Below are 12,452 nucleotides of genomic sequence, written 5' to 3'. Positions count from 1 at the left end.
CATACCAGTATTCACAGTGAAGATTGTTTTGCCAGATAAATGTCTGGGGTACGAAAAACTCAGAATTTGAAATTCATATATATATATATAATTTTATTTAAAGTGCAACCTGATATAACATTTATTTTACATACATTTATACAAAGTCAATCAGCCAGCCTTCAAAGGCTTACGAAGCACTGTCAATTAATATCTATAATTTGCGCTAATATAGAAAATATGAAATGAATACTTCAAGAGCATTTTAAAACAAGATTATTTAAATATCACCATGAGAAAGTAGTAACTGAGTTCTGATTTTTGAAATATTGAATATATAGTTTGACACTAGTTTACAGTCTGTAGTTAGCAATTTAATGAATATTTCGCCATCAGAAAGAACGGAAAGGTTTATGTTGTTCATGCTAGGCAACCTTTATATTATAACAATTTACATGTATATTTTTTATCTGTTAAAATGTGAACTTCGTCGCGTATATCATAAAAAAAATCTATTAGTCTGTACCAGCCTAGTATTGCATCGATTGAGGTTGCAGACATTCAAAATTTTAAATGTACGTTGAGTTTAAATGGCTTTACAAATCAGAGTTGTCAAGGACGTTAATGCAGAGATAATGCATGATCAAGGGGTGGGGGGTATTTTAATGTATGCATGTTTTTATTTGAAAATTCTTGAAAAAAAGGTTTTCAGATGGGAAACAAAAACGATTGTAATAATCATTTTGCACAATTAAGTCCTTCTTTGCCATTGTCCCTGTTTAGAAAAGATTCAAATAATTAGTTAAAAGCTTACCATAATGATCAATAAGCAATCGAAATTTGAATTAAGGACACAATTCAGAAAATCAAGAAACAAACAAAATGCTTAAGATGGTACCTAACACTACAGGGTGATAACTCTGTTAAATCAGCTAAACGTTTTAATTACGTTATGTTGTTTTAGCGAATATTATTTAAGCATCTCAATGATCAAAATTAGCATTTATCAAACTACTATAGTAGTTTGATAAATGCCAATGTATAACCAGTGTAATTTTTCTGATAAATTGGTTGGTTCAAATTATTTGAAATTTTTATATTTTTTGTAAAAGGGTCAAAGTAAATACTTTGTCAAAATTTTATGAAAAATTAAACGACCCAAATTAATTTAAGTGTAAGTGTTGTGTACCTCCTTAAGGACACAATTTAGAAAATCAAGAAACAAACCAAAATGTTTAATTTATTAAGTCAGAACAAATCAGCTTTGATACAGCATTGGTTGGACTGAATTGGAACTGGATTACACTATCATATTTGTAACCAGTGGCGGATCCCTTTTTTTGGACGATCAATGCATTTAAATGGGGACACATAGCGGTTGCAAACCCCCTGTTTGTCCTGGTTTGGGAACCCCCTTTTAAAAATGACTTGATCCTCGTCTGTTCACTCACATGCACTTGCTTTTTATATAATTTTTTTAACTAATCGAATGATTGAACCAGGGTTTCATTTGAAAATGAGTTTCACACTCGTGCTGTCACAAACCTGAAACATTTTCTACGGTACATTATAGATTGTTAAAGTACTAAGTTTCTGAGAACTTAGTAAGTTTCCCTAAGGAACAAACACATGAGGACAGTGAGATTGATCATTCGGAATAACATCCAGTTTAGACTTATAGATATGTCCCAAATCTGGTCGATATAGGGCGTAGGGGACACCACTCGTTAGTCTACATCCAGTTATACTTTACCACGGCCAAGCATCAATAGACTGCTTACTTTTTCCTCCGATGAGTAAATCTGATAAAAATCAGATTCTAAGAACCAGTGATATTGTTGTTTTTTTTCAAAACTACCTCTACCCTTTTTTATTGGGAAAATATGTGTCATTTTCATCAAATTGGGAAATTTAAAATAAACCATGAATTTGACTGAAACTTCAATTTACAGACCCATTTTAAGAGTTAAACCCTGCTTTAAAAAAAGACCATATTTTGTCAGTGATGATACATGAATAGATCCTCAAATGTGCACATATAGTCATTTAGGCATGACAAATGTTTAAATGAGTGTTTTTCAGTTTGTATTCATGCACAATTACTACTGAGACTGCACTGTTTGGGAACAAAGTTGTCTTTTTGGGATTAATTTTAAGCCATTGGAATTCTTCTCCAGAGGAAAAAGCCTTTATTCTCCATCAATTTAAGGCAAACAATATCACTGAGAACAACAATGGTAAAACTGAATAATGGAAACAGAGTCAAGGAACTGGATGGTTAATACTACAATTCTGTATTCTTTTAAAAAATAAAATGCCATTTTTCTCTAGCTGTATACTTTTTGCCCTTTATATTATATTCTTAATATTTTTCCACCTCATTAATCTGTATTCTTATTTTTTGGTCCATTTCTCTGAATCCCTTTTTTTTTTACCAATATACTCTATTCTACAAACCTGCATCCACGCAATTATTACGTAATCATGCATTTCAATCAGATTCTTAGAGATGTCATAATCTGTTTTTTCCCATGATAGATTTTTCAACATGATAAACTTTTTGAACTCTTCAGCCTACATAATCATTTTTGAAGTAGCATTTCCGAATAAGTATTTCATTGTCATTTAGTGTATTCCAATATTTATCCAAAAGTTTCTGATTATCTACGAAAGCCTATAATGGTCACTTACAAAAATATATGTATCTCGTAATTACGAAAAAAAACTATCGCGTAATTACGAGATAATTATCGGGTAATTACGACAAATCTTGCGAGATCAATACAAAAAAAAAGTGACTCTTATTGGCTTTCGTAGTTATCTTATTTTTTTATACTTTTTTGTTTGTCTTAGAAAAAAATATTTGATTACATTGTTTATGGTTTTGGATTTATTTAAAATTTTACGGTGTTTCATTTTAAAAGATTTGTCGTTATACTTGTTTTTATGAATAAGTCCTGTAGTTTACTAATAATAGGACATGGTGTTTAACATAATTAAAATAAAGTATTTTAAATTTAACGTCTCTGTAATGTATGAGAGTGGTAAGGCAAACGTGATTAAGGGGGAGGCGTTTGAGTACTGAAAACTATTTACAAAAGTACTACACATACGGGTAAATGTCCGGAACCATTTAGTAGTAATAGCAAATCATCATTTGGCAATCTTCGGTAAAATCTGCTTCTCTCCTTCTTTCTCAAGCGTAACTACTCGGCCATTAACGCTATGCAGTACACTAACTTCGTGCAACCAGAAAGGCCGAGTAGTTCCGATTGCTTCTATCCCTCGGCTCAGTGTAATACGATATGTGATATGTGTCTACGCCTTACATTTCTTCGCGGAAAGACGAACGGCTTGATGCTAGTGGAAGGCTAAAATATCAAAATGGCTTCATTTGAAGATTGTGTTAGTTTTTGTAAGATTGCAAGTGGCTTATTATTATATTATTTTTTTTTAGATCAGGGTACGGAATCGGCCGAGTTGAGACGAATAGGCAAATAATGATCGACTCGGGAGTCCGAATGATGTGTTCCTGTTATCTTGAACTAGTATATAGCGGAAAATTGGTCTCAAGCTATTCAGTTTACTCTGTGTCTATTATGAATAATAGCCCAAGGTTAACGTTATTAGTATAATAGTCCCAGGTGCAAGTTAAGCTGGTCCATATTCGTATTCTCGTCCTGAATTGATCTGTGCGGTCTCTAAAGGACTGGACTTGAATGTAACTAAATGCAACTTGACGTCATTTGTTCCATTTTTAGTAAGCTGTTGACCAATCACAAAGTTTGATTTACCCGACAACTTCACACTAACGACTCACAGGCACTTGTCTGAAATATTTTCCATACAAACCTTCATATATAGGAACACAATTCTGAGAAAAGTGACTGTTTATAACAACTATACTACAAAAGTTTCATTATAACGCGAACAACAAATATTTTAAAACATTTTTAAGATAACCTTGTCAATATATCGTTCTTAAAATGAACTAAATAATCCTAGTTTACATTTTGAAAATCAATAATTATATAATTCAAATTTCTCTTAAGCTTTTGAAGATACACGATTGTCGTTTGAATTGTGAACTTCAAAATTTTGTAATCTACAAATCGATCCTTGGGTAAGATGTATAAAATAAGATGATTTATCATTTATTTATACTTCCTGCATGGTAATTGTTTTCTTTTACAAAAACGCAGATTTGTAATAATGTTATTACGAACTTGTTGAAGGCCGTACGGTGACCTACAGTTGTTAACGTGTCTATGTCATTTGGTATCATGTGGAGAGTTTTATCATTGGCAATCATACCACATCTTCTTATTTTTATATTGGAATAGCCCGGGAACACAGTTATATTGTGGTAAATTTCTGCTAAAAAAATGTCACTTGCATTTTCTCAATAACATTTTGACAATGTAGAGTTCTTCTTTGAGACTATTTTTTTTGGGCGAACTATATCGATGTCTACCAGTCTTAACTTAAAATATGAACAATTTTATGTACAAGCGGTGTTTACTTCAATTTGGCAGTTTCAGGCATACTAATTGTTGAAACATTTTTAACTGGACCAAACCACTATATCACCTAAACATTACCATAGTACTTTACTAATTTCAGGTATTTAGCTCAAACATTGTCTGCATGCATTTAATCAAAACGTTCGCCTGCCGACTATCCAACATCCACGCTGGATAGTAGGGGCAAACGGTGTTTTTTTTAAATGCACGCAGACGGTTGGGCTAACATATATATAAGACCTATGTATGTAATCATATCCTCTTAGTTACTTTTTCATCATGATATAGATAGAAATAAGATTAAATAGTGTAATACTATATGAAATACTGGAATGCAGGCACGGATCCAGAGGGGGGGTTCCGGGGGTTGGAACCCCCCTTTTTTTGGACGATCAATGCATTTGAATGGGGACATGTAGTTGGACCCCCCCCCCCCTTTTTTTGTCCTGGGTTAGGAACCCCCCTTTTTTAAATGGCTGGATCCGCCCCTGGAATGCAAACTAATATGCAAGAATTTCCAAAACCAGAGACATCAAATACTAAACAAGATACATAACAATAGTAATGCTACAATGTTAAAAAAAACCAACGAAGATTCAAAATTTGAGTCCTTAAATAGATAATTATGTAAAAATAAAGGCGTTTTCCCGCCAATTAAGTAAAATGCATAAGTGTGTGATGCGTAGTGATATGCAGCATAAACAAATATTAACCACTATCATTAAAACAAGGAAATAGTAACGAAGAGAGATCCGCTTAGTGACAACAAGTTATGCCCACACTCTTAAATTCCCAATTGTGTTTCTTTACCATCAAATGAAAGTATTGTGATCGATTTTCGAATGGTATTTGATAAAAGACTGAATCTGACATCAGCGATCTATACACAGACTACTTTTAAAAAAATTCCAATTTTTTTACCACAAAAGTGAATTGTATCCGATACATCAAACGGTAAGAAATTTATTAATAATCTTCTTATTTTCCGATATTGTATGAACAAAAATAACTGTATACTAACTTCAATTGATTCGTACTAAAAGGTCCAGTATAAGTAATCGATAACAAAGAGCACTTTGCGCGGTGATAGTATTAATTTTGGGGTGACAACGTAGGCTGCACAGCTTATTTAGCTCAAATCCATATCGGCGGAGTTTGGAGCCTTGTCATTTGAGATTGAGATATGAATGGGTATTGGTGCCCATCAGTGGAGAAGTGAGTACCAAAACGTTGCTCTAAGAAGCATAGAGCCTATTATTTATAGCAGTGATCGCCAAAATGTTACTCCAAGAATATTTTATAATTAACAAAATTAATTTACTAGAAGATGAACCCTTTTTATGCTCGATTTGAAACTACATGATAGGATTTTAAGACAAAACACGCTCTCAAAGTAGAAAAAAGAACAAATGGGGTCACCGAACTTGTTTTCTTGCTACATATTGAAATAAGTAAAGTCATAACACTTTCTATTATAAAATTACTTTATCTAAGTTATCTCCCTTTATTTGGAAAGTTGAAAGAAAGTCAATCAAACAAAAATATGGTGTTTTTTTTAAATAGAAATTACAGGCATATATATATGATAAAACACAAAAAAAACATACTTACATCAAAAGCCTTACATGAATTACATATTTATCTCAAAATTTTCTCATTAAAGATCTAGACAAACTGTTATCATCTACTAATTCAAAATCCAAGATGGATACCCGAACAACCTTAAAAGGATAAACATTATAAAGTGATCTTTTTAATTTCAATAAGAAGCAACATATAAATGAATATACGCACTTGCTCTGCATTGGCATTTTTTAAACGTGTTGCACTGCATATATAAATACACACACATCATCCACATGATAGTATTTCAAACGTTTTGCACTTTCAGGGTTTAATTTCTAGAACTAGAAAAATATTCATACGGAAATGGAGTTCAATTGTTTCAAGTGCTTTATCTATTTCATCATGCAATTTTGTTTGACGTCTGCAAATTTGTTTTATCACTTGAATATTTTTAAATAACATCATCAACAACTACAACCACAACAAATAAACATATTTTTAATCAGATGTAGGAAGATGTGGTGTGAGTGCTAATGAGACAACTCTCCATCCAAATAACAGTTTATAAAGGTAAACCAGTATACATGTAGGTCAATGTACGGCCTTCAACACGGAGCCTTGGCTCACACCGAACAACAGCTATAAAGGGCCCCAAAATTACTTGTGTAAAACCATTCAAACGGGAAAACCAACGGTCTAATCTATATAAAAAATTGAACGACAAACGAGAAACACGTATAAATTTCATAAACAAACGACAACTACTGTACATCAAATTCCTGACTTAGGACAGGTGCAAACACTTGCAGTGGGATTAAACGTTTTAATGGTACCAAACCTTCTCCCTTTTTCTGAAACAATAGCATAACATCATCACATAGAAAAACACACGATAAAATATCAATTGTCAAGCTTAACTCAATCAAAAAACGTAAATTAACACAATGAACGAATAAATTTGATCTGAGTTCATTATTTAACTCGAATACGTATTAAAAAATATTTGACGTATACTGAGTGCAACATGAAAACCTGAGAGTATTTTGTATTTAATATAAAATCAAACCAATATGTTCTGTTCTTATAAAGTTAACCAACCGTTGTAGATTATGTAGATTTCTGATTATATGCATGCATAAAGAACATATCGGACAAATTTCAAATTAAGATAATGATCCTATTATACATTCTAAATTTGAAACAAAATAGTAAATCTGCATTTTGGTTGGGAAATTGCAAAGTGAAACCAAAACTAATCCATCTAATAACATGACAAATATCACAATAATTCAGTTATCATTCCTCAGCATTTGGAGTACAGTTATCCCATTGGATGAAAATGTGTTTCAATTTCAGTGTGGATTCAAACGGAGGCACATGCACATATCGACTTGAAATAATATGGCAATTTGTCAGTTTATAAGTCGGGCCCTTTCCATAAGAACTATACAAAGCAAAGACGAACAAAATAACTATAAACAACTGAAAAAAAAACCAAAGTGTTTGTCTAATTCATTATTTTTTTGTACTGATGACTTAAAAATTTGAGACAATGACTGTTTGCTCTTGAGCTGTTCCGCCGTTGTCCCAGGTTAGTGGAGATTATGAAATAATATAGCTCTCGAAAACATATTCTAGCACAATATTCCATATTCTCCTAGCTGTCCCAATGCAAGGGCTATTTTCAGTTGTCTTTGGTTGCATGTCGTATTTGTTTACTTTATTGGTTTATCATCAATCAGACTACAAATTCATTTTTGTCGGCTTTTTTTTGTTAGAAAATATTTCAAAATAAAACCGTCGTCTTTATATAGTTATGATCGATATATGACTGAAACATATGATCGATAAACACTTGTTTAAAACATGTCAAGTACAAAAAAACTACTTTATACGAGGTCGTAAATTTTCTTGTAAGTCTAGTGCCAAATCCTTGACCCGTGATCGATCGTCTTATGACAGAAAGGAACATTGCTATTACTTCCGCTTTCAGGGTATGACTATGGCTGCGTTGTAGGTAAGACATTGCTTTATCGTACTAAGTTATCGTTTGTTACACTTACTTTTATTTTGAATAGTATCCTTTTAAAAATGAAGGTGGGATTTAAAATTATAATTTTTGCAATACAAATTATTGTAATTAATTGTCAATTTGAATGGTTTTCATTTTTTGATTGAGATTCATATCAAGTTTCTTCCTGGTTTTGATTACGACTGACCTTGATTCTATGCAGTTTGATAAAATGAGGTCGTCTGCAAAAAAAATAACTTAGTGTATGAAGTCAAATATTTAATTTTGTGAAAGCGTTTCATATCCTCTTAAATTGTCAATGGCGGACACTCGAAACTGGTGTGATATGCGTATTGTATACATAAGAGTAGCGGAAACACAATAGATTTGAAGTACTTATTACAAGAGTTATAAACACTTAAACATTTAAAACTAACACGTTGGAACTCTAATATTGAAGAATACGTGATTAACTGCAACATTTTAATTCTTTATCAACGTTGAATTAACATTTAGATCTCTTTTGCCTTATTTCAGATTTATTCAAATGGATACAATGAATTCCAGCAGTGACAATGAAACAACCAACAAAACTGGTTTTAACTGGATTAATAGGGAGGAAGAAGTGGCAAGTCTTCTGACTCCGGTTGTTGCATATATTTCCGTTCTCATGACTTCCGGTGTGATTGGCAATTCTCTCGTCTGCTACATCTGTTACCGGAAATGGAAAGAAAGAAAAATCAAATACTTCATTGGTTTTCTTGCAACTTTTGATTTGCTCACGTGCTGCATTTGTATGCCGATGGAATTAGTTATGCTACGACAACCTCTCTTGATTGAAAATGACATTCTTTGCAAACTACAGAGAGGTACACGTGCGATTACGTCTTTAGCTGCCGGAGGAATGCTTGTCATAATTGCTGTTGATAGGTATATCAGTATATGCAAGCACACACGCACGCGAATACAACCGTCACAGGCACGTCGTTTATGCTTAGTTTCCGTATTTTTGGCATTGCTATTTTCATGGCCAGCATTTATTTTATTTGGCATGAGAAGTCGGGACACCGATAAACAAGTGATTGCAGAAACACAATGCTCAACAATTAATGATTATGGTGATACGTATCCGCTTGTTTACTATGGGATTATATTTGTTCTGTTTTTCGGCATATCGATATCGCTTGTTTTGTTTTACACTTTGATTTGGTTAAGAATTTTACGACTCCCGAATTTGACGTCATCAGCCATGTCGACTGCAAAGAGACAGTCCGCATCTGAAAGTGCTGACTTAACCGCTGCTAGTTTTCAAAATACTTTGAACTTTGACACAGCAAATAAGTCAACGGAAGAATCTACAAATGGAACGTACATGCTTTCTTTTAAGCAATCAGAAGAAAATGGAAACCCAAGAAGGAATACTTTAGACAGAAGGCGACACAGGTCAAATGTAGATGAAAGCGATTCATGCGATTTTTCGACCGATATTTCGAGAAGTAATTCCATAGATTACATGGGTAGAAAACAAAATTATCCTGTTACTGTGAACAATAACGAACAAGGAGACACAGAGGTCATGCGACCAAGAAAAAATACACAGGAAGGTCGAAGTAAAAGCTTCAATAGGAAATCCTCGTTCCTGGGTTCAATAAGTATGTCAAGTAATGGTTCGAGACGATCTAACAGTAATATGGTGCGCAGACGTCGAATAACAATAGCTATGTTTGTGATAACGATTGTACAAATTCTCAGTTTTCTTCCATATATTGTGCTGCTTATTTGCAAAAGTTTTCTTCCGGAGTTTCTGTCTTCGCTTAACTCACATGCTCAAGTTGCATATAATATCGGTATACTATCACATTTTATCAGCAGTGGTGTTAATCCATTCGTTTACGGATTTTGTAGTAAAATATTTCGGCGGGAATTTAAGAAAGTGTTCTGTAAAAAGCTAAAACATTACTCTATTTTCCGAATGATTCATTCATGAACTTAATATTTTCTTGAATTCGAATGTCTTCTTCTCGAGTGAAGCAAAAGAACAATTGACGAATAAGCCTAAATTGTATTCGCATATATATGAAGCGTTATCAATCTTGACTATAGCATTCTTAATCTCAGCACAGCTCGGACAAATATTTAAAAAGGTGACTTATTGCCTATACAATATCTGATGACGAATTACACATGTCAACACACATATACATTGGATTTAGAGCAATATTATGCAGATGATATGCCTCTGGCATTACGCACAAATACTCTTTAAACAAATGTTTGTCAAGTCTTACAATTCTTAGTCTCTCATTTCTAAAGAATGGAACATTTGTTATGAATGACCTACACGAATGTATCAAAGCTTTTGTACTGATGAGAGTCTGTTAAATTATGCATTACTTACATGTATACTAGTTTTGTAATAAATATGCAGATATATCAATATGTTTATAATAATTGGATAGATAAACAATTTCATTCAAAAAACGATTATTTCGTTCAGAGCGAATATTCAAAACAGAAAACAACAAATAACGGGGCATGGATATATTAAAAACCAAAAAGTACCGACGTCTTTAATTTGAATCAATGACCAACTTTAAAAAAACACCAGTTAGAATAGGTTAGGTATCGATGATTATTCATTAAAATAACCATAAAAAGACAAAATTTAGTGTAATCTCTTCTATTTAAATATATAATGCAAAGTACACTTTTGTATTTATAATTAGATTATGTAATTCCAGGCTTAAACAATTTAAATCAGCTCATTACAAAACGCATCGACATGACAAAATCTGAAATAATTTAAAAGAGAAAAAAAAACTAATTTATAATTAAAAAAAAACAAGTGACAGACAAAAACCAAAGACAACCATAGAGTTACATGCTCCTCACGGAAACAGGTATATACAAAATGTGTCGAGCTTTTAAATCTTTATGATACTTTAAACCACCCAATAGCAAGGAACAGTGGTATAACAGCACAGGAACACATTGTTGACTTGAATTTAACTTGTATATTATTTGCCATAAAAGCAACACATCCGACAGGACATTATCTACCTGTATCAACGAGCCCACGTGTCGCACTTGATATAACCTGGATAAGGGAGTTTGTGTTAATCATTTGATGTTTTTTGCGTCCTCTTTGAAAAAGGCTTGCGTCATCAGATAGGAGCACATAGAAAAAAACCACGTGATTTCAATAAAGTTGTTAAACTAGTATTTTGTGTCCAATCTCCATGCTATCTCTTATGCCACTTTTTAAAATATAATATGTTTTAAATTAAACTTAAACCAAAAACCACAAGGTAACAATCTAAGAGTACTCGCAATTCACAGTTTCAGAATCAAATGAATTTTGGGTAATATTTTGAAAAAAAGTACATCATTTACTTGATGATTGCTTAAGAACGTTCTAAACAAAAACGTGACGTTATTATCATTTAGGGTACGAACAATAAAATTACCCATTTTCCTTTAGATGCTGAAACAGTTTCTTGCTGAAAGCAAGTTCAAAGCTAATATCAACGTTACATAAACATACTATATTTTCCCAGACTTGTATATATAACAATTGTCAAGTACATTTGTAACATGTGTATTGTTTGGAAGTCATACACAGTTTAAGCAAACCAGGACAATGTCCAATGCAACAACAAAAAGATAACGACCGGATGATTCACTATAAGTGTTCATAACGTTCCTGTTCCCGTGTGAAACTGAAATCTTGTTTTGCATAAAACACTAACAAGGGTAAGCGAATGGTCTTATGAGAGCAATAATACCTAATATATAGATTCGACTAAAGATTTCGACATAGAGACTCAATTCGAGATCTTGTCTTGATGGTGTTTAAAGTAATTAATAAAGGCAACAATAGTATACAACTGTTAAAAAGTCATAAATCGATTGAAAGAAAACAAATTCGGGTTACAAACTAAAACCGAGGGAAACACATCAACTATAAGAGGAAAAACAACAAAACAATAGAACACTGAAATGCAACAAAAACAAACGACGATGCAACATACATAGACATGAACTATAAGATAACAACTGCCATATTCCTGACTTGGTAAGTGATATTTAAAAAAAAAATGGTGGGTTGAACATGGTTTTGAAGCATTCAAATCTCGCGCTTTATGGCAAAGTTAAATATACGGTACCGCAAACAGGACAACATTACACGACGGGAATATAGTACAAATAAATACAAGAACACCAAAGACAGAGAAATACATAAATAAATATTATAATAGTACATTTCTATATGTTAACCACAGAATAACCAAGAATTACTAAAATCAATTAAGGATTGAGAGAAAGCAACTCCGGAGTTAGAAACCAAAACCGAGGTAACCACTTCAACTATA

The 12,452-nt window shown here is 32.7% G+C and overlaps 1 protein-coding gene across 1 annotated transcript; it reads left to right on the top strand.

The window, feature by feature from the left end:
- The first annotated feature begins 5,436 nt into the window (after positions 1-5,436).
- Positions 5,437-10,512, top strand: LOC134691077 (alpha-2C adrenergic receptor-like). The gene is made up of 2 exons (XM_063551274.1): positions 5,437-5,456; positions 8,617-10,512. Exon 2 carries the CDS (start codon positions 8,627-8,629, stop codon positions 10,064-10,066), a length of 1,440 nt encoding a protein of 479 aa, XP_063407344.1. The 5' UTR covers positions 5,437-5,456; positions 8,617-8,626; the 3' UTR covers positions 10,067-10,512.
- Positions 10,513-12,452: the final 1,940 nt, after the last annotated feature.

The sequence above is a fragment of the Mytilus trossulus genome, chromosome 11 (assembly GCF_036588685.1).
Source record: "Mytilus trossulus isolate FHL-02 chromosome 11, PNRI_Mtr1.1.1.hap1, whole genome shotgun sequence".
NCBI lineage: Eukaryota > Metazoa > Mollusca > Bivalvia > Mytilida > Mytilidae > Mytilus > Mytilus trossulus.
The sequence above is the reverse complement of the archived record's forward strand: the minus strand, read 5'-3'. Positions and strand labels throughout refer to the sequence as shown.

Excerpts from the sequence above, each read along its gene's own strand:
- LOC134691077 (XM_063551274.1), top strand. The coding sequence starts at position 8,627 with ATGGATACAATGAATTCCAGCAGTGACAATGAAACAACCAACAAAACT.